The sequence below is a fragment of the Fusarium musae genome, chromosome 3, assembly GCF_019915245.1.
Source record: "Fusarium musae strain F31 chromosome 3, whole genome shotgun sequence".
In the NCBI taxonomy this organism is placed as follows: domain Eukaryota; kingdom Fungi; phylum Ascomycota; class Sordariomycetes; order Hypocreales; family Nectriaceae; genus Fusarium; species Fusarium musae.
In genome coordinates this window covers 2007668-2032228 of record NC_058389.1, presented here as the reverse complement: position 1 = coordinate 2032228, position 24561 = coordinate 2007668, and the positions used below count along the sequence as shown (strand labels likewise).

General features: G+C 49.5%; 8 protein-coding genes across 8 annotated transcripts; 2 read left to right on the top strand and 6 right to left on the bottom strand.

Moving 5' to 3' along the window:
• Positions 1–491: 491 nt before the first annotated feature.
• On the bottom strand, positions 492–1648 carry J7337_004091 (uncharacterized protein; the record flags this gene model as incomplete). The annotated part of the gene is made up of 4 exons (XM_044821794.1): positions 492–510; positions 568–1220; positions 1293–1375; positions 1426–1648. 4 exons carry the CDS (start codon positions 1646–1648, stop codon positions 492–494), a joined length of 978 nt encoding a protein of 325 aa, XP_044683127.1.
• A 3318-nt stretch (positions 1649–4966) lies between these two features.
• J7337_004090 (uncharacterized protein) lies at positions 4967–8531 on the top strand (the record flags this gene model as incomplete). Its single annotated transcript, XM_044821793.1, has 2 exons — positions 4967–5211; positions 5291–8531. The coding sequence occupies 2 exons, from the start codon at positions 4967–4969 to the stop codon at positions 8529–8531; spliced, it is 3486 nt and encodes a 1161-aa protein (XP_044683126.1).
• Positions 8532–9012: 481 nt separating this feature from the next.
• On the bottom strand, positions 9013–9336 carry J7337_004089 (uncharacterized protein; the record flags this gene model as incomplete). Its single annotated transcript, XM_044821792.1, has 1 exon — positions 9013–9336. The coding sequence occupies one exon, from the start codon at positions 9334–9336 to the stop codon at positions 9013–9015; it is 324 nt and encodes a 107-aa protein (XP_044683125.1).
• A 918-nt stretch (positions 9337–10254) lies between these two features.
• J7337_004088 (uncharacterized protein) lies at positions 10255–11328 on the top strand (the record flags this gene model as incomplete). Its single annotated transcript, XM_044821791.1, has 1 exon — positions 10255–11328. The coding sequence occupies one exon, from the start codon at positions 10255–10257 to the stop codon at positions 11326–11328; it is 1074 nt and encodes a 357-aa protein (XP_044683124.1).
• A 189-nt stretch (positions 11329–11517) lies between these two features.
• Positions 11518–12410, bottom strand: J7337_004087 (uncharacterized protein; the record flags this gene model as incomplete). Its single annotated transcript, XM_044821790.1, has 3 exons — positions 11518–11885; positions 11941–12054; positions 12110–12410. The coding sequence occupies 3 exons, from the start codon at positions 12408–12410 to the stop codon at positions 11518–11520; spliced, it is 783 nt and encodes a 260-aa protein (XP_044683123.1).
• A 455-nt stretch (positions 12411–12865) lies between these two features.
• On the bottom strand, positions 12866–14541 carry TUB2 (beta-tubulin; the record flags this gene model as incomplete). The annotated part of the gene is made up of 5 exons (XM_044821789.1): positions 12866–13256; positions 13306–14096; positions 14145–14267; positions 14327–14350; positions 14530–14541. 5 exons carry the CDS (start codon positions 14539–14541, stop codon positions 12866–12868), a joined length of 1341 nt encoding a protein of 446 aa, XP_044683122.1.
• A 1816-nt stretch (positions 14542–16357) lies between these two features.
• Positions 16358–16711, bottom strand: J7337_004085 (uncharacterized protein; the record flags this gene model as incomplete). Its single annotated transcript, XM_044821788.1, has 1 exon — positions 16358–16711. One exon carries the CDS (start codon positions 16709–16711, stop codon positions 16358–16360), a length of 354 nt encoding a protein of 117 aa, XP_044683121.1.
• Positions 16712–17218: 507 nt separating this feature from the next.
• J7337_004084 (uncharacterized protein) lies at positions 17219–19561 on the bottom strand (the record flags this gene model as incomplete). Its single annotated transcript, XM_044821787.1, has 3 exons — positions 17219–18604; positions 18651–18743; positions 18776–19561. The coding sequence occupies 3 exons, from the start codon at positions 19559–19561 to the stop codon at positions 17219–17221; spliced, it is 2265 nt and encodes a 754-aa protein (XP_044683120.1).
• Between the last annotated feature and the right edge of the window lie 5000 nt (positions 19562–24561).

Below are 24561 nucleotides of genomic sequence, written 5' to 3'. Positions count from 1 at the left end.
GGGACCGCGACAATGGCTCTGTCCAATAAAGTGACTGGCTTGTCGTCTGGATATACAGTGGCAGAATTTGATCTGGGCAAACTGCGGCTTCCAACGAGAAAGGGAGGTGAAGAAGATGCCATGTTGAAACCCAGTGTATCATCTGGTGGACAACAGAGTAACTCGGAAGAAACAAAGAAAGGACGAATGGGACAATGAGTATGGTGCGAGAGGCGCACTACGCGAACATACGAGGCATCAGACATTCTTCGTATAACTCATGACACGATATGGCTCTTGACCATTGATGCATTATTTCATTTTGCTTTACTTTACGTCTCTCATGATATCGTAACCACACGCTTCTAGGTCTTGTGTAGATCACCCAAGACGACCCTCGCCCTCCTCCACCAAAGCAGCGACCATGCAACCCCCCGTCACTACCCTCATCTAGAGAGCGTATTACCCTTGTGTTTACCCCAACTCCACGACTCCTTAGTCTTGTAGCATGCTTACAAAATGGTGCCGAAGCTAAGGCCTCGTAGTCAGTATAAGTAACTAAGCAAGAAGAGCCATCAATGAACTTACCCGAAAGTCTGCTTGATGCTCTTAACGTAGTACTCGAGCCAGTTGCGCTTGGTAACGTCCTCCTGGCCGACAGGAACACCCTCCCACTTGACTCGCATAACGGTTACGTGGTCGACGTCGTTCTGGTCAAACTCGATGTGCAGCTTGGAGAAGTGACCGGCAGGCCACTGGTTCAGTCGCCAGCTTTGTGTGATCTTCTTAGGCTCCTCGAGCTCGAGATACTCGCCAGACACATTGCCGCCGAACAGCTCAAACTTTCCACCGACCTTGGCGCCATCGAAGACCTTGGGAGGAGATCGTGTGAAAGCAGCGATTCGTTGAGGGTCGACAAAGGTTTGGTACAGCTCTTCAGCGGTAGTTCGGAACTCTTCGTTGTCGGTCACAGTAGTGGTGTTTACGACACCGCCGGTCTTACTTTGAGTGCTGGAAGTGGCGGCTGGCTTAGGAGTGGAGCTCTGAGGATGAATCTTGGGGGTCGAGAAACCGCTTGAGGGGTTGGAGCCGGGAGCATGCTGGATATCCTTACCATGCTCGGCGATGAGGGCGCCGGCAAGCTTCTGGAATTCCTGGCGCAGCTGGGGCACGATCTTTGATCGGACAAGATCCTTCACGGGTTGCTTCTCCTTTGACTCGGCAAAGATGTCTACGTCGAACTACGAGGGTTCTTAGCGAGGTTTATTCTACGGCAACACGGAAGGCGAAAGAGCAGGGGAGGTTTTACGTACCACGTACTCGTCTTCTTCCGTGTCGTGGGCGATCTCAGGCACAGTAATGGTACCAGAAACATCATCCTCACCGGGAGCAGATCCTGAATGGTTAGTTGTCATGTTTGCAGTCAAAGTCACCGCATTCCCTTACCAGAATATTGGAGCACCAGCTTGACGTCAAAGATGGTAATCACCTTGCCCTTGCGTTGGCTGACATCGACATCACCATCCATGCTCTGGATCTTATCAATCTTGGCCTTGACCTCACCCTCCTCGGCCTGAACCTTTGTGAGGCTCTCGTCAAAGTAGGATCTGGCCCATGCTGAGACGTCCTTGTTGACCCAGTGCCAGTTGTTGGGGTTGTGTAGAACCATTGTGAAGTCGGTCGAAGGGGTGTACTAGATGATGACTTTGAATCTGTTAGCTTCGACTCCAAACAGAAAATGATCGGGGTGAATATGAAAGAGCAGAGTCGCAATTGGAATCAGAAATGGTCTTAGACCACAGCATGTTGGTCATCAATGAAGGGAGTACAAGTCACTCTATGACTGGTGCCAGCTGGATATCTCATCATGAAAGATGCGACAATTGGTGCAAAAAAGCAGTATGTACTTACAGTTTAGTGAAGGAGGTGTAGAGAAGATGTTGAAAGGAAAGAGAGTGAGCAGTGGCCAATAAGTCAATAAATAGCAAAGGAAAGGCAGAGAGAGAAGAGCAGAATGTGAAGAGTTGAAAAGAGAGGAGAGTTTGTTGGAGAAGAATCCTCTAGAATTTTACCTGAGCCTTGTGCCCCCACCTTTTTCCAATGTCCTAGAGTTAGCTTCAAGTGGGGCTCATTTCAGAGCAACCTAAGAGTCAAGACCCAGCCTCGTCATTTTTATCGATAACCAAAACAATCTTCTCTTCAGCCTCGGTAAGAAATCTTCTTCCTGATGGAGGACTAATACAAGTAGATAACGGGGAAAGGATACATCGAGGATTCCCATGTGGCAATCAACGAGAAGTCGATGATCCGTACCCTCTTGTTCCGTTATGTCAACTGGCGAAGCTTTTCCACCAAGATTAGGCCCCCATGATCACAAGTGCCTTGCTTGCGAATGGCATCCCAATTGATCATAGAAACAGTTGCGTAAAGGCTAAAGATAAAACACTCAACGAAAGGACTCTGAATATCGGTTAGCTTTATGATAGAAAACTGGACCAGCCAATGCAGTGTATCGGTTTAAAGGGACAATACAACGCCCGTCAAGCTCGATAGCTTCCATTGTCGGATCTGAACGATATCATGAAGGATTTCGTGCGGGTGGCCAAAAGTTATCCGAAAACCCGATGGGCAACTTAGAGGTTGAGAGCAGCTTCTGGGTTTAAATATGGCTCCCCATTATGACCATACTTCATGCCAGCTTGGACAAGGGTATGATCAGCATACATACAGACCCTGAGGCCCAAGAAAGCTTCTGACATTGAACCAAGATGCCAAGAGTATCTGGCCAACTCCGTGAGGTCTGCTAAATATATACAAAATTGTGCTAGGTTTACCTAAGGCTTTTCATCACTGCATGATAGAGGTTCAAGTTCTGTTACCTCCCTTTACAGATTAGGTGTGATCTCAAAAAAGAGTGATGGGTTAAATCAGCCAGATCTGTACGGAGTACTACTGCCTCACCTATACCATGGTCGATCTATTCATAGAAACATATCACTTTAGGTTTGACCCCAGCTTAGATTTATAAGCTATTTGATCGGTGGCCTTGACTATGGAATCAACTCCATCAAGCATATTTTTGTTCTTAAACAGCCCATGGCAGTTGAAACTCTATTTGTTGACCGTCTTTTGAGTTGTTATTCTGTTCTCTTCGGATAACTTGGACCCCGGGGATTCCAATGGCACTCTGCAGTCTGCAAGGAGTATTCAGTTTAGCGATCAAAAGTCAACATCAGCCCACAGCATGAAGGCCCCCCTGCACATGGATCTCATGCAGCAGTTCGATCCAGCCGTGAGGACGTTTGTCTTTCCGGCCGGTCCATGGGTCTCGAGAGTTTCAGAGAGTACGCACCTACATAGAGAAATGTGACAGGCAGCGAGCGTCGTCCATTAAGCGCCGACATCCACACTCAACCCGCATAGTCAATCCTTGTCAGCCAATAGATGCTGAGGGATGAGTCTAAGAATAGAACCACGACGGATCGCTCCAAACTTAGCTTCTCTCCAAGTCTATCCCAACCTTTTCCGCTCAGCGGGGTCGGAGTGCATGTACATAGGAAGATCGATCAAGTCCTTCATCAGCTTCCATGTGGGATAATCAACGTCTTTGTATGGTGACAGACAAGCAACATGGCAAGTTTTCTGTTGCCGTTTCGTTCACAGCACTCACACAACACAACAGGCACAAATCAAGCAGCGTTCAACTGATTAGTGTCCATAGCTCCGTACTACGCCAATGCACCATCCTCTACTCCGTAGGATCTACAGATACCCCAACTAACTAGGACATTCAAAGAACGCCATCTTTCAACTTTGTCAGCTGAATTACCTACATACTCTGCAAGAAGCGGTCGAAGATGCTCTATCATCGTCATGCCTAGTAGAATCCCCTCAAGCTTAACTAGTGCCTGATAGTGAAAGCCATGCTTGTAGACCCATCCTCTGTTTCTATTGCCAATCGGCCGTGGACAAAGTTCCCATGAAGCATACATACCTTGTAACTTAGTACATATCTCTTTGTCCCACCTTTTGATAGCGTCCATCACCCATCCATGTAATGCTCGACCACCCCAGCAAAGCAGGTACACACTGTAGGCAGGGCTTGGCTCTCCGGCAATAAACAGAGAACCAAGAACGGTTTCCAGTTATCAACTCGAAAATGCACTTGCTTCTGCTAGTGCTTCAGTCCTGCTCCCGCTGACACCGCCAGAAAAAAAAGAGGTGTCGTGATTTCAACATCTTGCCGTAAAAGGTGAACTGACTTGACTTGTATGCAGGGGTCTATCTCCTGCTGCTACATACCTACCTAGTACCTACTCCAACTGCGACCTGTACATCCATTTCCCTTTACAGAGCTCCTCTCCCAACCACTTTCTCTCTTTTCACCTTTCACATCCAAGGGCAGTCCAATCCTCAATCACATCTCTGTTTCTTATTTGGTTGGTTGGTTGCTTGCGCATTAGGGGACGTACTCTTCGTCCTCACCGCAGCTACGGTGAATGGCTTGATGAGAGATATTCGTTACCTCCGTGTCAATTGACCAACTTCGACAAGCTGCAGCGTCCTTTACACACACAGAGCCTCACCTGCAACGTCCAATACCTACTTACACACTTACGTCTCTCTGTCAGGTCTCTCTTCCGGCTGTGCTGTGCCAGGCCAGATCGAGAGTCATCATAGTCGTACCTATTCCTTGTCGTCTCAAAATAGTCTCGGCTGCTTCGATCCTCACCTGAGCATCGACTCACTCTACTGCTGCTGCTGGGCTGCTGCTCGCACGCGCCGCCCACCCCGCGGATCCATCCAATCCCTAGCACCCCACGTACCAGAACCAACCGACCAAAGAGACAGCCCTGACACGATACCCAGCTGTTTCTAAGTTAGACTTCCCTCATCTTTTGGTGTTGTGGCTTGAAACAGGGACCCTGGACCTAGCGCTCGAGTGAATTCTTAGTCCATAGTCGCTTGGTCCCTCTGATCTTTCATCATGACTTCTCACGAAGCGGCGCGACTCCGGCAAGGCCTTCTTCCTCTCACGACATCGTCTGTAGGTGCCTTCAACAACCCTCTACATACGCCCATATCTGCCGTGTCCATGAGCTCCAGTCATTTTCACTCCGCTGTCCAAACACCTGGCAGTAGCATACAGCCATACAACCCCCAAGAATGGGTTCCCACACAGGCTGCTGTCGCCGAGCGCGCCGTTCAATATGCTGGCGAAGTCCAAGGCAAGTGACTAATAACTAAACATCATGTTGTTGCCAGCGTTCTAACATGCATCAGTGTCGCCAATGCCGCCTCCGCCATACAGTCCGCCTAGAAGTCAACAGCAGCGTCCCATGAGTACCGTCTTCGACTCTACACCAGCTGGTACTCCGACTCCACCGCCTCGACTTAGCACAATGGTGCATCGGCCTTCGCCTGAACCAGCCAATGCATCGTTTCCTCCTCCTCCGCCAGGTGTAAATGGGCGAAATGGTTCACGGGATCGCCGCTTTCTGCCATCCTTGGGCCGCCGTAGAGATATGGACAACTCTAGTACTCCTCCACCTCAGCCGCCGCCTCCTCAAGCCCATCGACAGAGCATGATCGTACAAACTTCGTTTCATCAACCTACTCCCGAGCATGGGATGACTGGTCCCATGATTCATGGGCCGCCAGCGGCTCGAAGAGCCGTATCTGCAGGAGCCGTGGAGACACCCACATCTGCTCGCTCACGCTCAGCGTCTCAAACCAGATGGGAACCAGGCATGCCTCTCCCACCTCCGCCACCAGGGCCCCCACCTGCTTCAAGCAGGTCGCAAAGCGTACAGTCAATAGATAGGAATACAGTGCCCATCATATCTCCTCCTACCAAAAGACGCCGACCACCTACCGGTGTCACAGAACTCGGTCCTGTTCCTCCAACACCTGCAGATTGGAGCGAGACGGGAAGTCAACCAGGTCCTTCAAACCGAAGCCGCTCACCAGGTCTCAGGATTGACACGTCGCTACCATCCACCCAACCTGTTGAACCTGCTCTGGGGTCCTCATCGAGTATTGGCGGGCTCAATCGGCAAAAGGCAGTTAGACATGATAAAACGATTTTGCAACGGAGGGCTGAGAGTCGGACCCGACATAGTGTCCGTGGCTCTATAGATGAACGGACTCGACCCGAGTCTATGGCCAACATAATGGTACCAAATACCACTGATCTGTCACGGACATCAATCAGTAAATCGACCCCTGTGAGTGGCGCACTCGCATCGCAAGACTCTCGAAACTCGACCCCTAGAGCCCCAGCATCAGGGAAGCTGCCTCAGGAAGCGGGAACCCCCCCTTTCTCCCCCAACGCTTCTAAGCAACCAATATATGCCAGCAGCTCAAAGGTTGTTGCTCCAAAAGCGCTCCCTACCCCACCTCCTAGATCCGGATCCGTGGCATCAGTCTCGAGGGTCAGGGAGTCTTCTCGGCCCCCTTCCGCCGGGATGTTGGTATCGAAACATGTGGTTACGACTCAAACTGCCGATCAGTTTGAAGAAGGGACTATCGATCGGTTCCGCGAATTTGCGATTAGAGAATCGAGAGCCGCTACTGACGCGGATAGGGTGCGTATGTTTGCCGACTTTGTTGTCAACGAATCAAGGATCAGACGAGAACGATATTCTGTCGCTATTGGGGCTATGGGCTCCGAGATCTTTGACCTCACCCGCGACTTATTTCGGCCGATGGTCAGCCACAGGCGAGAGTCAGCCTCTTCGCAAGATCAGTGGACTCCTGGGTTATCTGAGCCAGGGCCTTCTCGTCGAGGCTCTATAGGTTCGAACTTGGGAGAAAGTCCTCAGTCTGCCTCTAAGACAGTCAATGTCCCGACGTCGCCGAGCGGGAACAACCCACCAAATGTGAACTGGTCCAGCAATTATATGCCCTCGTTATCGCCAATTTTGAGTATGAGCGTCAGCGAAAACTATGAAAATGGCAGCTCACGGGGTCGTCCTCCGAGCCGTTGGTGGGAGTCAGATTCGCAAGGCGAAGCTTCCCATCTCGGACGTTCCAAGAGAGAGTCGAAGTATATGGGCGTAACTAAAACACAGTGGGTCGAGGAGGACCAGCCGTCTGTAGTATACGAGGAGCCAGGCTCTTCATCCGAGTATCCTCCTGAAAAGACAGGCTGGCATGATCAGTCGGAGCCCAACTTGACTCCTCAACAATTTGGCTTCGCCACCACATCAAACATGGGCTCTAGTCCCTGTTCGACGATCAACCGCGACCACTTGGATGTTTCCCGCCTTGTCACTATGCCTCCTCCTTATCCAAGACACCACCCCGCTGTCAATAACAAACATCCTGAGTTGACATCCATCAGAACAGCTGTGAGAGCTCTGAGTCAACTCGATGAATTGGCCAAAACGAAGGAACGGTTCACTGTCGAAAGCACTAAACGTCGAGAGCAATTTTCCAAAGCAGCGTCTGAGCGCCGGCAAGCTTTGCGTACAAACTTGCAGAATGAGATCAATGCTGGCAGCTTGAGTTATGCTGATGCAGGAGCTATTGATGCTGATGCAAAGGCCGGCGAGATAACAAAGAAAAAGGACTTGGAAAAGTCCGAATACGAATTGTTCCAGAATCAGGTGGTACTGCCTTTGAACGAACTACTGACAGGGCGTATCTCTAGTGCCACAGAGCTGTTTGACGATCTAGCCCGACATCTATTCGATAACGGGCAGATAGACGCGGACATGCCACAGGAGGAGGGCGATGATAGACCAGAACTTCTGGAAAAATTGACGCTGCTTAAATGGGTCTTCGAGGCACGAGAGAGTCTTTACCGTGCCATCTACGATCTTCTTTCGGACCGCAACGGTCGATATTGCGAGGTTGTACTGACCCCTTACCGACTTTCCGGAAATACTGAGAAGCTCAAGTCAGCTGAGGCTTTCTTTGCTGAAGACGCTGCCAAGCGTGAATATGCGTTCGCTCACGAGGTTCTGGAACGGACCCGAGACTTCCGAGGAGTGGTTGAAAAGGCTGTGGATCATGGTGTTGCACTGCAGCTGTCGGCATTTTGGGATATTGCGCCTCCGCTTTGTGAGCTACTGGACAACATTCCTCTTGATCTGGATGGCTTCAACATTCAGATTCCAGCATCGGAAATTGAGGAAAATCCATCCTACGTCGAGCATCCGATGCAGTATCTTTTTAGCTTACTGCTTCACGCCGAGAAGAGCACGTATCAGTTCATCGAGTCGCACACCAACCTGTTGTGTCTACTTCACGAGGTCAAAGAGGCTGTGGTTCACGCCAAAGGCAAGGTCCTCGAGACGCAGACTCAAGATGAGAACGGAAACGCAATTCCCAAGGTAGATAGCAATGCACAGGCGGTGCAGATGCGGCAATCAGAAGAACGCCGACTTACCGAGGATTTGAAGGAAAAGGTCCGTCTCGTTCAAGATCAATGGAAGAGCGCATTAGGCGATAACATTACGCTCGTGAAAGAGCGCCTGGGAGAGTGGTTGTTGCAAATGGGTGGCTGGGATGAGTCGCTCGAAGACAGAGGTGTGGGCAGTGTCTAGAAGGCCAAGTGAGGTGAAGTGAAGCGAAGTGAGTAGAAGTTGATACCCCTGAGCCAAATGGGCTTGATGATTCAAAACGCTATTATTCTGTATATAATTTGTTGATCCTGGACCAAAGATGTCCTTTTATATGAGATATGATGATGATATGGTTGTTCCTTATAATCGAGTGATGCTCGGGTATTGCATCTGTGTCTTTTCCGTTCTGTTCCATACACTTGTTCGTACACTGAAGGAAGGGTTTGGGCTGAATCTCAGCCATTTTCTCCACTGCCATTTTCTTGAGTGCCGGATGCCATCTGGCCTATTTTCCCATCTGTAGATTCACTGTTGGAAACCGCTTGGTGGTGTTTAGATTCATTCGATGGGTCGATAAGTCATGGTCCGTTTCACTTTGACGATTCATGGCCTTTGAAGCCCTTTTGCATCCGCTTCTCCCTTCTCCCGTCTCTTTTCTCATTTCAATTTCGCCGTGAATCCTTTACTTGTACTCGACTGGCAAATCCATGCCGACTCTCCTAGCAGTTAAGCGAACACGCTCCTCCTCATCCATACCCATACCAGGGTTATAACGCTCGAGTAACGTGGCATACATGCGCTGGGATCGAAGATATGCGATGGCCTGGGCAGCGGCGTCGGCGCGGGCGCGGGCGTCTTGCGATGTCGCCGCCTTGGAGCTGGAAGAAAAGGAATCTCGAAGGCGGGAGTGAAGAGGAGAGCGTGGTGAGGCGAGGATGGGTCGAGGTGGTAGCTCGCGAAGGAGGGAGCGGTAGAGAGAGCGTAGCGAGGGTGGAGAAGAGGCCATTTCTGGTGACAGTTGTTGGTTGGTTGGTTGGAAGCAAAAGAGGATTGATCGCGTTGAATGTCGAGTTGAGATGACGCCTTGAGATTGATAGAAGGATTGATTGTATGAACTGAGCAGAATTGATGCTTGAAAAGTCCGGCCAATCGGGTGGTTCCGCTATGAGCAGGGGAAGAAACTGTTAGTGAGACGGAAGAGAGAAATGCCCCTCCTCATCGATATCGGAGTTCTGATGGCGGGGTTGGCTTGAGAGAGCTACAAGTACCAAATAATCCTGCCATTGCACGACTACCTGTACCTTGCCAACAGAACCTCCGTTATGGATGCATATAATGATAAATCTAACTTGAGTTTTCCGTTTAACATATTTCGGGTTCTTTTGAGTTGAATAGTAATCTAATTGACGCATTCGAGCTGTATTCAGATTACACAATAACTGAAACAACACTTTCAAACGTCGCAGCTTACATACTCAGTTCTCAGACTTCGCAACAGCCCATCCCACTTCTGTTCTCTTCCTCTTCGTTTCTCATATCAATCAATCAATCAATCATTCATTCATTCATTCATTCAACCCGCATCCCACGTTACTTAGACCCAGTTGCCTTCGTCTAGAGCCCGACGACCCGCCCGACGACCCGAAAGAGACCAACCAGTGTCTGCTCTAAGCTCTAACACCACCATAAAAAACACAAGGACAATTGCGCCATCCCACGTTACTTAGTACCTAGCTACCTTATTAGCCTACATTTCATTGCGTTGCCTTGTATGCCCACTGCTACTCCAAAGTTCTTCTTCTCTAGATCCTTTATTCTTTTCTTATTGACTCTCATCCTGGCTATCCTTGTTTCGCCAGCCTTCATTCCCCGTCTCCGCCAACTCTCCTCCCACCTTATCCTTCTCCAACGACCGCTCACAACCATGGCTTCTCCATCTTACGCCTCAGAGCTTCAGATCGCCCAATTGGCCGTTCAGCGTGCTACGATTCTCACCAAGCGCGTCTTCCACGAAAAGGCAAAGGGAACTGTTGATAAGAATGACAAGAGCCCTGTCACCATTGGCGACTTTGGCGCCCAGGCCCTCATCATTGCCGCTCTCCGCCACAACTTCCCTGACGACGCTATCGTCGCCGAGGAGGAAGCTGCGCAGCTCCGTGACGATGCAAACCTGAAGCAGACTATCTGGGAGCTCGTCAGCTCTACAAAGCTCGACGATGAAGATGCTGAGAAGCAACTTGGTGGCCCTATCAAGGATGTTGACGATATGTTGGAATTGATCGATAGAGGTGGCAGCCAGGGTGGTTCCAGCGGTCGTATATGGGCAATCGATCCCATTGACGGTACAAAGGGCTTCCTCCGTGGTGGCCAATACGCTGTCTGCCTTGGTCTCATGGTTGACGGTGACGTCAAGGTCGGTGTCCTTGGCTGCCCTAACCTCCCAGTTGACGACTCAGCCCGTCTTACCTCCGACATTGGCTCCAATGCCACCGATGAGGGTCGTGGTGTTGTTTTCTCTGCTGTGCAGGGCCATGGCGCGAACAGCCGACCTCTTACTTCTGGCGCTCTTGCTGCCGAAAAGCCCATCTCCATGCGAAGCATTGATGATCTCTCCAAGGCTACCTTCTGCGAGAGTGTTGAGGCTGGCCACTCAGCGCACGACGACCAGGCCCTTATCTCGAAGAAGCTCGGTATTACCCAGGAGAGTGTCCGCATGGACAGTCAGGCTAAGTATGGCTCTATTGCCCGCGGTGCTGGCGACATCTACCTCCGTCTGCCTGTCAAAGCCACATATCAGGAGAAGATCTGGGATCACGCTGCCGGCGACCTTATTGTTCGTGAGGCTGGCGGCCAAGTAACTGACATTCACGGAAAGCGTCTCGACTTCAGCGTAGGACGCACTCTCGCCAACAACAAGGGCGTTATTGCCGCTCCTGCTGCTGTTCACGGCAAGGTTCTCGAAGCTGTCCAGGAGGTTCTGAGCGCTAAGCAGTCATAAGGGAAAATGAGTAGGAAGACAAACGGGCATGACTTGAATGAAAGCAAGAATTGCAAAAAATGTAATTTTGTATATGCCTCGTCAAATAGTACACAAAAATCTGTACATGATACTAGAATACACACGCCAGCTGCGTCTAATAGGCCAAGCCGCCAAGCTGGCCAGTATAAATTGCGACATATCAACTCTCTATTTGATCTTCTTCTGCTTCAGTTTGATCGTCTGGTCGTTAATAAACACGCCTTTGCCCTTGTAAGGCTCCGGAGGACGCCACATGCGAACTCGTCCAGCAAACGACATGATGGTCTCCCGGTCAATTCCCTCAATCAGGATACGTGTAGGCGCAGGAGTCGTTACGGTCACGCCGCGAGGGATTCCCTCCTCGACAGGATGAGTAAACCCGAGCTTGAGGCACAGGAAGCGCTGCCCAGGGAATTCCTCTTTAGCACCTCGCTCTTCGACACTCGCTCTGTAACCGACACCGACAAGACGGAGAATGGCCGTGTGCCCTTCCGAGACACCCATGATATAGTTCCTTAGGTAAGACCATGTTGTTCCTATCCAATTGTCAGTCCCAATGCCATCAAGCGTGACGATAACTTGTGAACATACCCCACATGGCTTTTTGGTCCTTGGCGTCAGTGTCCTGGACATTCAACGATACCACCTTGGCCTCGGGATCTTGCGTCACCTGCACATAATCCGGAACTTCGAGCTCAAGCTCTCCTAACATCCAGTCAGCAATTTTTTCCCCTCGTTGCTAGGTGCCGTTCTCTCATACCTAAAGGTCCCTTTACAGTGATGGTTTTCTTGTACACCTTCTTGTATGATGTCAAGTCCTTGTTCGCCACCGGCTCGCCAACAGATAGCTCTACGCCAGGAGGGATCGATAGAGGGGTTCTTCCCAGCTTGGATGGTCGCTTCGAGGTCGTGGAGAAGAGGGCAGTGGAGGCTCGGGAAGATGCGATCTTGGGTGCTGTCGCGTGCCATGCTGGCACCAGGAAGCTAGGCAGGTTGACAGGGCCAGACGACGAGGCCGCAATAGCTCGTCCAATTGCCCTCCCCCGGCTGGGAGTAAACATGGCGGCCATTGGTATCAAGATGGCTGCCGTGGGCGTGCAGCAGTATTGACTCGTCGAATGAGGTTGACAAGCTGATGGAGCTCAACTTTTCGCGCTTAGTCATGACATCACGTGCTCAGCATGATGACTACCTACTGCATACCAAGGGCCTGTCGGTCAATGTGGTCCGATTGCCGATGCTTAACTTCATGTCACAGAAACATTTCGAGTCCTCGGCGAAACTGGCTTGTGACCAGTTCGAGTAAGTCAGTGCTAGTTTCACCATCTTTGAGAATTGAATTGGTACAATAGTACTCTTGGAATTTTATTCGGCTCATACAACTATGGTGTACTGCCACTATTGAGGATATCTTAACCCCAGAATTACAACAACTACACTCGAAAAGAAGTTGCAGGCCGGCTATACGACAAACATAACATAGCGGCCAGTTATTTCAGCACACTGCGGAGTAGATTTACTCCTCGCCCTCAGGGAGCTCCTCCTCGTACTCCTCTTCCTCCTCATCAATACCAGCATCCTGGTACTGCTGGTATTCAGAGACAAGATCATTCATGTTGGACTCAGCCTCAGTGAACTCCATCTCGTCCATACCCTCACCAGTATACCAATGCAAGAAAGCCTTGCGTCGGAACATGGCAGTGAACTGCTCACCAACACGCTTGAAGAGCTCCTGGATAGAAGTGGAGTTTCCGATGAAGGTCGAAGACATCGTAAGTCCTCGGGGAGGGATGGCACAAAGGGCTGTCTGGATGTTGTTGGGAATCCATTCAACGAAGTAAGAAGAGTTCTTGTTCTGGACGTTGCGCATCTGGTCCTCGACCTCCTTCATAGCGACACGGCCACGGCTGTTGAAAGTCAGTAAATAATTTCCATGCGCAAATCGGGTTCACTCACAAAATGGCCGAGCAGGTCAGGTAGCGACCATTGCGGAAGTCCGAAGCAGCCATCATGTTCTTGGGGTCGAACATCTGTTGGGTCAACTCAGGAACGCTGACAGCGCGGAAAGAGTGAGCACCACGGCTGGTCAGAGGAGCAAATCCAACCATGAAGAAGTGTAGACGAGGGAAAGGCACCATGTTGACGGCGAGCTTTCGGAGATCGGAGTTCAGCTGACCGGGGAAACGGAGACAGGTGGTGACACCGGACATAACAGCAGAAACGAGGTAGTTGAGGTCACCGTAGGAGGGGTTGGACAGCTTCAGGGTGCGCATGCAGATATCGTAGAGGGCCTCGTTATCGATACAGAAGGTCTCATCGGAGTTCTCGACCAGCTGGTGGACGGAGAGGGTGGCATTGTAGGGCTCAACGACGGTGTCAGAGACCTTAGGGGAGGGAACGACGGAGAAGGTGGCCATCATTCGGTCGGGGAATTCCTCGCGGATCTTGGAAATGAGCAGAGTACCCATACCGGCACCGGTACCACCACCGAGAGAGTGGGTGATCTGGAAACCCTGGAGGCAATCGCAGCCCTCAGCCTCACGGCGGACGACGTCGAGGACCTGGTCGACAAGTTCGGCACCCTCAGTGTAGTGACCCTTGGCCCAGTTGTTTCCGGCACCGGACTGACCGAAAACGAAGTTGTCGGGACGGAAGAGCTGACCGAAGGGACCAGCACGGACGGCGTCCATGGTACCAGGCTCGAGGTCGACGAGGACGGCTCGGGGAACATACTTGTTGCCAGAGGCCTAGATGTGTGAGCGTGGGAACTCTTGACATTGACTGCTAATGCATACCTCGTTGAAGTAAACACTCATGCGCTCGAGCTGAAGCTCGGAGGTACCATTGTAGACACCATTGCTGTCGAGGCCGTGCTCGCCAGAGATGGTTTGCCAGAAAGCAGCACCAATTTGGTTACCCTGATAAACACTGTAAGTATCCCCCCTCATGCGACGCTGAGGAAGCGATGAGCACTTACGCACTGACCGGTCTGGAGGTGAACCTATCGTAGAGAAAAGATCTGATTAGCTTCTTCGTCTTGACAGAAGTTATGTGAAAGCTGCTAGCTATCTATCATGCATTGTCGTTGAGCTGCCACCGCCCAGCGGGGTAGAATCAGGGGCACGACAAACGCAACGCGTGCAACAGCACAGCACGAACTTAAAAAAGAGAGGTACTTACAATCTCACGCATGTTGATGGATGTGGATGAATGTAATCTGGAGGAGTAGAGAGAAGGAGGAGAGAAATGGGCCGAAGTCGTCGAGCTGAAGTAGACCTAGCTTTGACGGAGGAGAAGAGTGGGTTGGGTTGGGTTGGGTTGGAAAGAGACCAAAGGGCGATGTTGATTTTTGTTTGGAGCTGGAGGGCACCTCAGTCAAGAGGGTGAAATTGTTCACCGCCACGGCTTCAGGGCCCAGCAGGGGGTAAACAAGGGGCAGGGCGGTTCCTTCCAGGCTATTGGACCAGTAAGCACTCTCAGTTGTTTACCTCTTGGTCCGTGCACGCGTCCAGAAGGGCAAGGCGCCGCCTGAAGGGTCCCGCAGTGGCAGGCACGCCAATGAATCCGTACCTGTCACTGCCGATGGAGAGGAGGAAATAAGGTAGCAGCCCGCCAGTTTATCTCCAGATGCATATAAACAACCCAAGGTAGGTATGTATGTATGTGGTAAATTCTTATACGGCAGCAGAGATAAAGAAGAATCTACCTATAGAAATCTAGCTTATATAGGTGCTTAGGAAGCTCAGTTGCCCTGAATTGAACCCTTGTTAAAGCTACAACTACGCGCCGTTGGGGTCAGCCACGTTGGCAACCCAGGGTGTGAAGTAGGTATCGCCAGATCGCCAATGGAACTGATGGAGTGCCAGCAAAACTTGCCCCACTGGTAAATTGGCGATTTGACCATCCGAGATGAACATACGGCTTCGGACGATCAGAATTAAAAATGAGGCGATGACAAAGTAAGAGAGTCTCCAAGTTTATATCTGTATTTACCAACATGCACAGTAGAAAATACCTACCCACCAGAAAGCTCCAAATGCACTGAACGCTTTCAATTTGCATCATTTATTACTTGATGTCCATTGGTTAGGTATTCAAGGGCATATTGATGTTGATCTGGACGTATCTTTGGTATCTAAGCTGCGGAGGGAACAAACCCCAATATCTCAATCCTCCACGACAAAAAGACTGATGTAATGGTTTTCAGCATCTTAGTGTAAGGTCGGAGGTTATCTTGTTCCCTGAGGCTCGAGTGTTCAGCTTGAATTGCTACATGCAATATAACGCTCTCACTCGCCGGCAGTCAGGTGAAGGGGATCCAGATAACGTGTGAGGAATCCATATGGTATAAAAGATGAGATGCTAGACGAAACACTTGAATCCACCAGGTTGCATTGATTCGAGAAAAGAGGCACAACCCCTCAGGAGAATCAAGCATTCCCTATACAAACATCGAGGCAAAGTCTACAGTTACGTAACAACCAGTAAGCCAGTCCTGCTTAGCCAAGTAAAAGTAAAAAGTGTTTACATATTATATGGAGTTGTTGCACATGGTTAAGTGGGTGCACATCACCTATGTCTACTGAATTAGTTCTAGGATGTCTCTGCTAGACCGACGGCAGTAAAGTTCATGATATAACTTATCTTTGGAAGTCTCAAATTGTCACGAAACACATGGGCTCATGCACAACTGAATGGCTCTGAAGGAGACTCCTTAGGCATGAAAGAAGAGGTTATCCTGTAACAGGTATAATTTGGAAAGCTTGGGAGGACCTATTGTGCTCTCTGCAGTATATGTTTCTTGGAGGTTCCTTTGAGGAATAACATTTCAACACCCATAAGCCACCTCTAAAATCAAACCTGATCCATTTCTCATGATTCGTAAAAGTCCGAGGCAGAAGCGACATCTCTTGTGCGCAAATGACCATTGAGCTCTCCTTCGCCTTGTATTCATGTCTTCTCTGATAGACTTCGCATCCATGTGAACCATCAACGTCTTTGAGCTGGCCTATTCCTCCGAAGCATACTGCCAAAGCTCCTCTCCATTCTTGTTGTTAACAAAGACGATCTTTGCAATCTTAGTGCCGTAGGCGTCAGTGCCATCATCTCCAATTCCGCGTCGGCTCTTGCAGTCCTTGCACTGCTTGAAGTCCAGCTCGTTGTAGGAACCGCAGACGCTGCCGTCGTGAAGTGTTTGGTTGCATTTCCAGTAGAGTAGATTGTCGCGGATTTGAATTGTTGGCTTGGGCTTCTTGATATCGAACGCGGGTTTGTTTTCATCGCGGCTTTCGTGAGGATCGGGTTCTGTGATATCCATGGCCACGACCGCCTGGGTGGCCACGACGCCTTCCATTTCTGACATGGTAAGGGAGACAATGATTATGACCGAAGATGTGTGGGTGTTAAGTGCTTCTCGTCAAAGTTGAGGCACTGCACGCAGTTAAGTTTTTCTTGCGCAGGAAAGGAGTTGGAATTTTGTTAAAACAAAACAAAAATTTAAGATGCAGAATCCATAGGCGCATCATTCAAAAGGTCTTGTTTGATACTTAACGCTCATTGTTGCCATTGAGTGCGAATTGTCACCTATTCATCGAGGCTTTGAAGAAATCCGACCGAGCCCATTTTATCTACATCACATGTAACACAACCTCGCATTATGCATCAGTACCATAAGGGTCGGACAATATGAGTCAAATCTCGATTGTTGTGTTTGTGAGAGGAAACTACCATCAGCTGAATACCTAGCGAGTAGCTGGAATCAGAGATATGAACGGCTCGTATCACACATTATAATAGGTCATCTGGTCTCAAAGTTGTCGGGCAAATATATTTGGACCATAAAATCAGTCTTATCAATTTGGTTACGTACTCAATGCTGCTTAACAACACCTGCAGCATTAGCTTGCGCGGTAATCCTCTTCTTGTACGCCTGGACATCGCCAGGGAACTTCTCGACAGTGCCGCCATCACAAACCCACAGCGATTTGCACACCGTCTGCAACATTGTGACGTCGTGAGACACCATCAGCACACCACCCTGGAATTCGTTGAGCGCCTCAGCCAGAGCATCCATGGCTTCAATATCAAGATGGTTCGAAGGCTCGTCAAGAACCAAAATGTGGGGGTTCGTAAGAGCCAGGCAAGCAAAAGCAACACGAGACTTTTGACCTCCAGAAAGTAATCCCATCTTCTGTAGGCCCGTTGTGCCGGTGATACCGAATGCACCAAGTCGTCGGCGGTATTCTTCATCTGTTCGTCCCGGATAGTTCTTTGACATGAAACCCACAGCACTGTCATTGAGGTCAAGGGCATCAACGTGATGCTGAGCGAAGAATCCAATTCGGAGACGAGGGTGTTGCGAGATCAGACCAGACGAAGGATCCAGCTTACCAATGAGCAGCTTCAGGATGGTTGTTTTACCTGCACCGTTGGGTCCGACGATACCAATTCGAGAATCCAGCTGGACATCCAGGTCAACATTGCGGAGCAGGATGTTGTCTTTGTTGTAACCAAAAGTGACCTCAGACATCTGTACAATGGGGGGCGATAGCTTCTCGACCTCGGGGAATGTGAATTTGACGCTGTACTCAGCCTCTGGCGGTTCAAGGACAGGCATCTTCTCGAGCTTCTTGATACGGGACTGGGCTTCTGAAGACTTGGCGGCGTTATACCGGAACTTGTCGATAAATGCCTGCAGATGGGCTCTCTGCACCATCTGGTTCTCGTACTCTCGTTTGGCGACTTTCTTACGCTCCTCACGAGTGGCATAGAAGGTATCGAAGTTGGCTCCACGGTAGTAGTCGAGACGCTGAGAGTGTTGATGAATGATATCGGTGGCGACTTCGTTGAGGAACGCTCTGTCGTGAGAGACCACGAGGACGGTGCTGGGGTATGTTTGAAGGTACTCGGACAAGAATGTAATCGAAGGAACGTCCAACATGTTAGACGGTTCGTCAAGAAGAAGCAAGTCAGGTTCACAGAAAAGCGCTCGGGCAAGGGCCAGACGCATTCTCCAACCACCAGAGAAGGTCTTGGTGGCGTGCTGCTGTCGCTCTGGTGAGAAACCGAGACCAGCGAGAATACTAGCAGCTCGTGACTCGGCTTTATCTGACTCCATTTCGGCCAACTTGGACTGAACATCTCCCAACTTGGTATCCTGGGCCTCTCTATCACGATCGATTCTTGCCGCGTCAGCAGATGTGTCGGCCAGGGAAGCACGTTGCTTCTCCAATTCTGCCAGGCGAGCCGTAATTTGCTATCATCGTTAGTGGGTATTCGGTATGACTGAAAGGCAGACTTACATCTTGCTCCTTCAATAGAACCTTGCGCCAAACATCGGCGTCGAGAACCGCCTGGATGGCTGGGGTGTCGTCACCAGTGATCTTTCTTGTCAGCTATGGTTTTTCTTGTTTCAACAGAGACTTACTTCTTGTTCAACATGCAGAATGGAGATGTGGAGTGGAATTGCAACCTCACGGCGAGACAGAGCTCGAAGCAGTGTCGATTTACCAACACCGTTGTTACCAACCAAACCATAACGGTGGCCATAGGCGAGAGTGAGCGTTGTGTCTGTAAGAATGCGATTTCCACTGATCGACACATCGATGTTGTCCAATTTGATATCCTTTGACTTGTTTGCGGAGCTGGAGCCCATTTGCAGAGGGTTGACAGCCATATAGAACTCTTCGTATGACTGGGTTGACTCGGGTTGGTCAAGCAGCTTGGATGCCTCATACTCGACAGTCTTGAAGGTCTTCTTCTGCTGCTTGGCGGCAATCTTTCTCTCTGCCTTCTCAAGCTTCTTGCGATCGACCTTGGACTCAACCTTCCTTGCGTTTGCAGACTCCAGGTCCACGCCACCGGTCGCCACAGCTAAGGTGGACGACATGTTGCGCTGCTGGCTCACCTGGATAGTCTGGTCTAAGCGCTTGACAGTCGAGGGACCTCGTCTCTGGCCTCCATTGGCCTCGGTGTACTTGTCGACCCATTTCTCGACCAATTGTTTGATCTTCTCCTCCAGCTCAGCATTGACTTGGCCAGATGCGGACAGTAGGAGCTCGGTGATGGTGGAAGCAGCCTCGTTCAGTGGTGACTCGCCCGATGTATCCTCCTCGTCCAAGTAGGAGGTTGACGCATGCGTTAAGTAGCCCACAGAGTACTCGGAGACTACGGGGTCAATGTGCGGCAGCACAGCTCTGATATCGGCCTCCATGATGCGATGACTCGACGATGGGATAGCTGGGCTCAGAAGGGATGACTTGAGGCCTTTATAATCCACTAAGCAATGTATAGCTTCAGTATGCCCAGCGAGCTACACAGAGTTGTTGAATCGTGACTGAATGGCTTGACAGTGTCGCTACCTTGGACGCCCCGCCAGAGATGTCGTTGAAAATTGTGGGCATGATATTGGATCCATCACGGAGGTCTGACGTCCGATTACCGACATCATCTCCACCTCAGGGTAGGTAAGTGTGTCTGAAATGGAGGGATAACTAAGCCGCAAGTTGTATTAATTGATCATGAATCACTTGATGAATGCATAAGGTACCCATTCATAACTTCAATTTGTTACTAACTGACTCATGACGATGATTTAATTCGGTCATAACAATGGCAAATGTGCTACAACCAACTCAGCTTGGCACACTGTCAAAATAGCTGAGTCTGGCTTGTAACAACGATTATGATATTGGTGAGCGCATCAAACCTGTCAAGCCCATTTAGAACTAAAGCTACAACCTAGACACTACTTAATATAACGGAGATAACAAAAAGAATATTTAGATCAAGTCCTAGGTCCTGCAGCAGATAGAAACTTAGAGAAATAAGGTACTCTATCTCTCCACTCAATCAACGAAAAGCTGACAGAATCATAGCGACCTAACCTATAGTTAACCACATCCCGTTTGTAAGTGTCCAAGAAGATGGAGATGGGAATGGGAGTCATAGCTTTCGCGAACCGGGTCATGCGGATAGCAAGAACCTAAGACACGGGAGCTCGAGCACACAAGAAAAGGGCATATCGCCGAGGGAGGCTATATCAAAAGGCGAGCAGGGGCATCCATACGAGTGAAGGGTTACCAGTTCGTCAGTACACCTCCAGACTCATTGGACCAGAAAAGAAACATTACCCGTAGAGCTGAATAAAGCCTCATAATAGACCATAGATGTTAGACTGCAGCTATTCACTCTAAATTTAGCAGGATCATGTTATCAAACAAAGCCCAACTGGCGGTGAAGGGCCTCTCATTCATGAAGGGGATGTCGAAATACAGGTTTCTCACAAAACCTGTTCACGGGCAAATTAAACAACGGACATGCATGTATGCTGCAATCAGCATACCCGTGACCCAATATCGGCGCTGATAAGTTGCGTTTATGCAGAGAGAGACTGCATGCGTAGAGTGACTGGAGCGTTCGCAGTCCATTGAGTTCTCATCTAACCTCTAAGCCAACCTATCAACCACGACAAAACACTACACTCGAGTGAAATCTTGGTTTAGTATACAAGGCTATCCCAGCGACGACACAGTGCCTCGGAGGTCGGTTATCAATGTGGTTGCTGACTATTGAAACCACCGGCGTTGAATTCAGCAATAACCAGTTGCCACGAATCCCAGTAATTACAGTTTTCAGCTCCAAACCTGGAGCACCAATCACAGTGCAGAAAGCCGCTATAGCTCTGTGTATTTATTTTGTTAACTAAAGTTAAGTGAGGTAAGGTAAGAGGGGTTATCGACGCGACGCGTCAACTTCATCTCATGATGTTTTTCTTTGTTTGCTTGCACAACTTGGCCAATTGACACTGAAATGAACCCTGGTATTCCACCCAGATCTAGGTTGTTTATGCTGACCGAGCCCCGATCTTGCGTCTGCATTGTTCTGCACAACACTGCATTGGCGATCAGATGTGATAACCATGTGCATTACTCTACATACATATGGGAGATCGATGCAAGGCCCTTCTGCATGAAAGCTCAAGTTACATACCCAATGCAGAGTCACGCAACGACCTAATTAGCTGGAGATGGAATGTTTACTGAAGAAATCAACTCATTTAATTACTTCTGACAATATCCTCGTGTCCTCGCTCCACTGATGTTTACCAGGAATTCACATTCCCCACTCACAACAACAATAAACATTAGGGGCTCTGTGAGACCAAAACGTCTTTTTGTCTTACCAGCGGATTGACAACCACCACCAACTCGTCAAGGACATTGCTAAGTTGCCAACTAAAGGATAAACGGCGCTCCGGCAATTGTGGGCGCTTGAGCCCCTAGGTGGACTTTCGGCGCCGCCGTTTCGTGAGAACATGGCCCATTTGCCCATTCAACGTCTTTTCTGAGATTGCAATGCTATTGCATCCACTTGGCTCGACAATGGCTTGACCATTGCGCCTTATCAAAACACAGCAAATTGGTTTAAATGCGCAAGAGTGAGCCCCGAGTCTAGAATCTCAGAGGCCGGGACATCGCACGTGTGTAGACATCGATGTTCCTGATGAATATGTGCAAGATTGTGATTCATACACGTGCGATCCCTTGAGTCCAAGGCGTCAATTGAATGTTCAAAAGATATAAGTGTGGCTTATTAGCAAGACTTGCACTAACGTGTTAGTCATCAAGCAAGACAACAAATTGGCCGTGTCTCAAGACGAGCAATCTTCCGCCGGTATGAGATTGACTCGATAAGACAAAGTCAACTTAGCTCCTTGGGAGTGACAGTGTCCCAGGCGCGCGGGCAGCTGGACGCCTCGTCCGTCATACGCCTCCTAGGCTCACGTTTGTCGAGGGCCGATACGAGACAATGGCGGAAGAAAATCGCCCATTGACTCAAAAGCCATGGCGATCGTGATAACTCGGAATTATTTCCCTGTTCTGCGGGGAAAGTCTAGCATTCCAGTATGGAATTGTCCATGTTGCTCGAGAGCCTACGGAGTAGAGAGCCTAGAGAGCCTCAAGACAGGACCCTTGTCCGCCTCCGCGAAGAGAGCCCAGAGTTTGTTTGTCCCTTCTTCAATCTGTGACTGTCGACAAGCACATTGCGGCTTTTGAGTTTAGGGCTATCGCCAGAAAAAGCAGTTCGTGCATTGCGTCAGCTCTGATCGTGAGCACTAGGCACGTCTGTCTAAAGCCTAGCTACCGTTTGAGGATGGTTGGTGGAAATTGGACTTGTTGGTGCTCAGAAAATGCATTGTGTGGACGGGCTGAGAGGAACACTTCAAGATGTTCGCAAGTCGGCAGGCGAGTAGGTTGCTAAATGAAAGCAATGCCAAGTTGACTGGTTCACATGCTCGAGTTGTTCCCTCTTCAGATCCATCCGACTGCATCTGCAGTCAGATGCATGAGAAACACCAGAAATCAAGTGATATAATAGTATCAAGAGAACTCTGAGGGAAGTGGGAAGAAGAAACAACTCCGCTTTTCTGGACAGTCTAGACAGTCTCGTTTCAGGTATGAGTTGCAAGAGTTCCTGAGATGGATTCGGTCTCTGGAACAATCCGATGCCAATGGTCAAGGAAACCAGTTCACGAGGATCTGGGCTGAGCACATGTTTGCCAGCGTAATATTGGGCCAGGCAAAAGATGGATATCCAGTGGCCACGAGCCAGCCTTATCGAGACAAGCGAGCACCAGGAGCAGGGGTACAAGTTAAGTTTCTCTGCATCGCGGGCCATTGCCTCAACACGAGGAGGATCTGCCTGTGGCTTTCTGGGAACTTGGTGTGTGTGCAAATTCGCATCTGGAACATCTGAATGGTGCCCGCCTTGAGGCAAGAGATGCTCCAAGTCCAAGACGCCTCTAGTTCTTGAACTGGGCCCCACTATCAGACACAAGCGCTTCTTCGGATCTTCATCGAAAAGCTCGTCGACCAAAAACATTCCGATACCCATGACTTTGGGCGACGGTGGAAGCATAATCTCACCAAATCAGGTCAAACGTTTCATTCGACCCCTCACTAAATGCAAGCAGGGGGTGGCCAGCTGCTCCGCTTTCTTCAGGCAGAGGACACAGAGAGAGGCAGAGGCAGAGGCAGCGCGGCAGGTTTATTATGCAGATCAATGGGTTTTGGGTGTAGTGTGGTGTGGTGTGGTGTTGTTGTTTTTCTTGTTGTTGTTTACGTTTATCTATTTATGGTTGGCTGTGGCTCATACGTACAACCTGTGTGGCAGGCCTCATCTTATGACAGTAACGTATGTACCATTGTTGATTTCAGAGATAGTCTTGTTCTATATCTGCAAGGGACACTTATTACACGTGTATCTACAGAGTAATTTCTGGAATATTAAAGTAGAATTTCGTATAATAGTGTGGCTTATCTTAGTGAGTTATGCCAGAACTTATCAATAAACAACGTACTATAATATAAGTGCGAACAGGCTGGGACCAACTTTGGAAAGAACGAAACATTGGCTTCGCAACATGAACAACCAAGGTTCTGTAACTATTGCACAGAATGGGGGGATCTTAGAGAGCCACGAAAGGCAATTGCTATGTCTGGTACTGTTATATCGTGCTTTTCACGTATCATCAGCAAACATTGATCTTGCAGATGCTAAGAACGGCCCGTGTACCCCGGAGCACTACCCTACCAACTTAGCCATTCTGAACCATGATATTCACTTTCTTACATGCAATGATGGAACATGATGTGATCATGAAAGTGTTTGAAAATGGAAAACAGCCTTGATTGCATCCATCGGACTTTCTTCTACTCGAACCCTGCGCCTTCTTGTCAATGGTAAGGTCCCTGAAGTTGGATCGACAAACTTTTTTTTTTTTTCTCGTTTGCTTGTTCTCTCTGTTCTTCAGGCGTTAATAGTCCTAGGTACTTGGCGTTGCACATGATAGCCCAGGGCGGCCGCAGACTGATGGACGTGGGACAAAAAAGGCGAGTTGCTCATGCTCACAAGCAGCTTCTCATGATCGTTTGGCCATTGAAAGAGCTGCTGGCCTGCGGTTATTGAAAGGCCGAGCACACCATGGGTAATATCAAGTGCAGTCCCAAGGAGGAAAGGTGCAGAGGACAAAGCAAGCTGAAAACTGTCACTGACCTGTAATTGATGCCAATTGCAGGCCTGGCCGCATCAAGCAACCGGGGAACTTGTTGCAGGCCTTGTCGCAAATTGGCTAGACAAATACGCGTGAAATGACGAACTACTCCGGAGGATCATACTGTGGTAAGGCAGTGTGTGTTACTGTCCAATGGC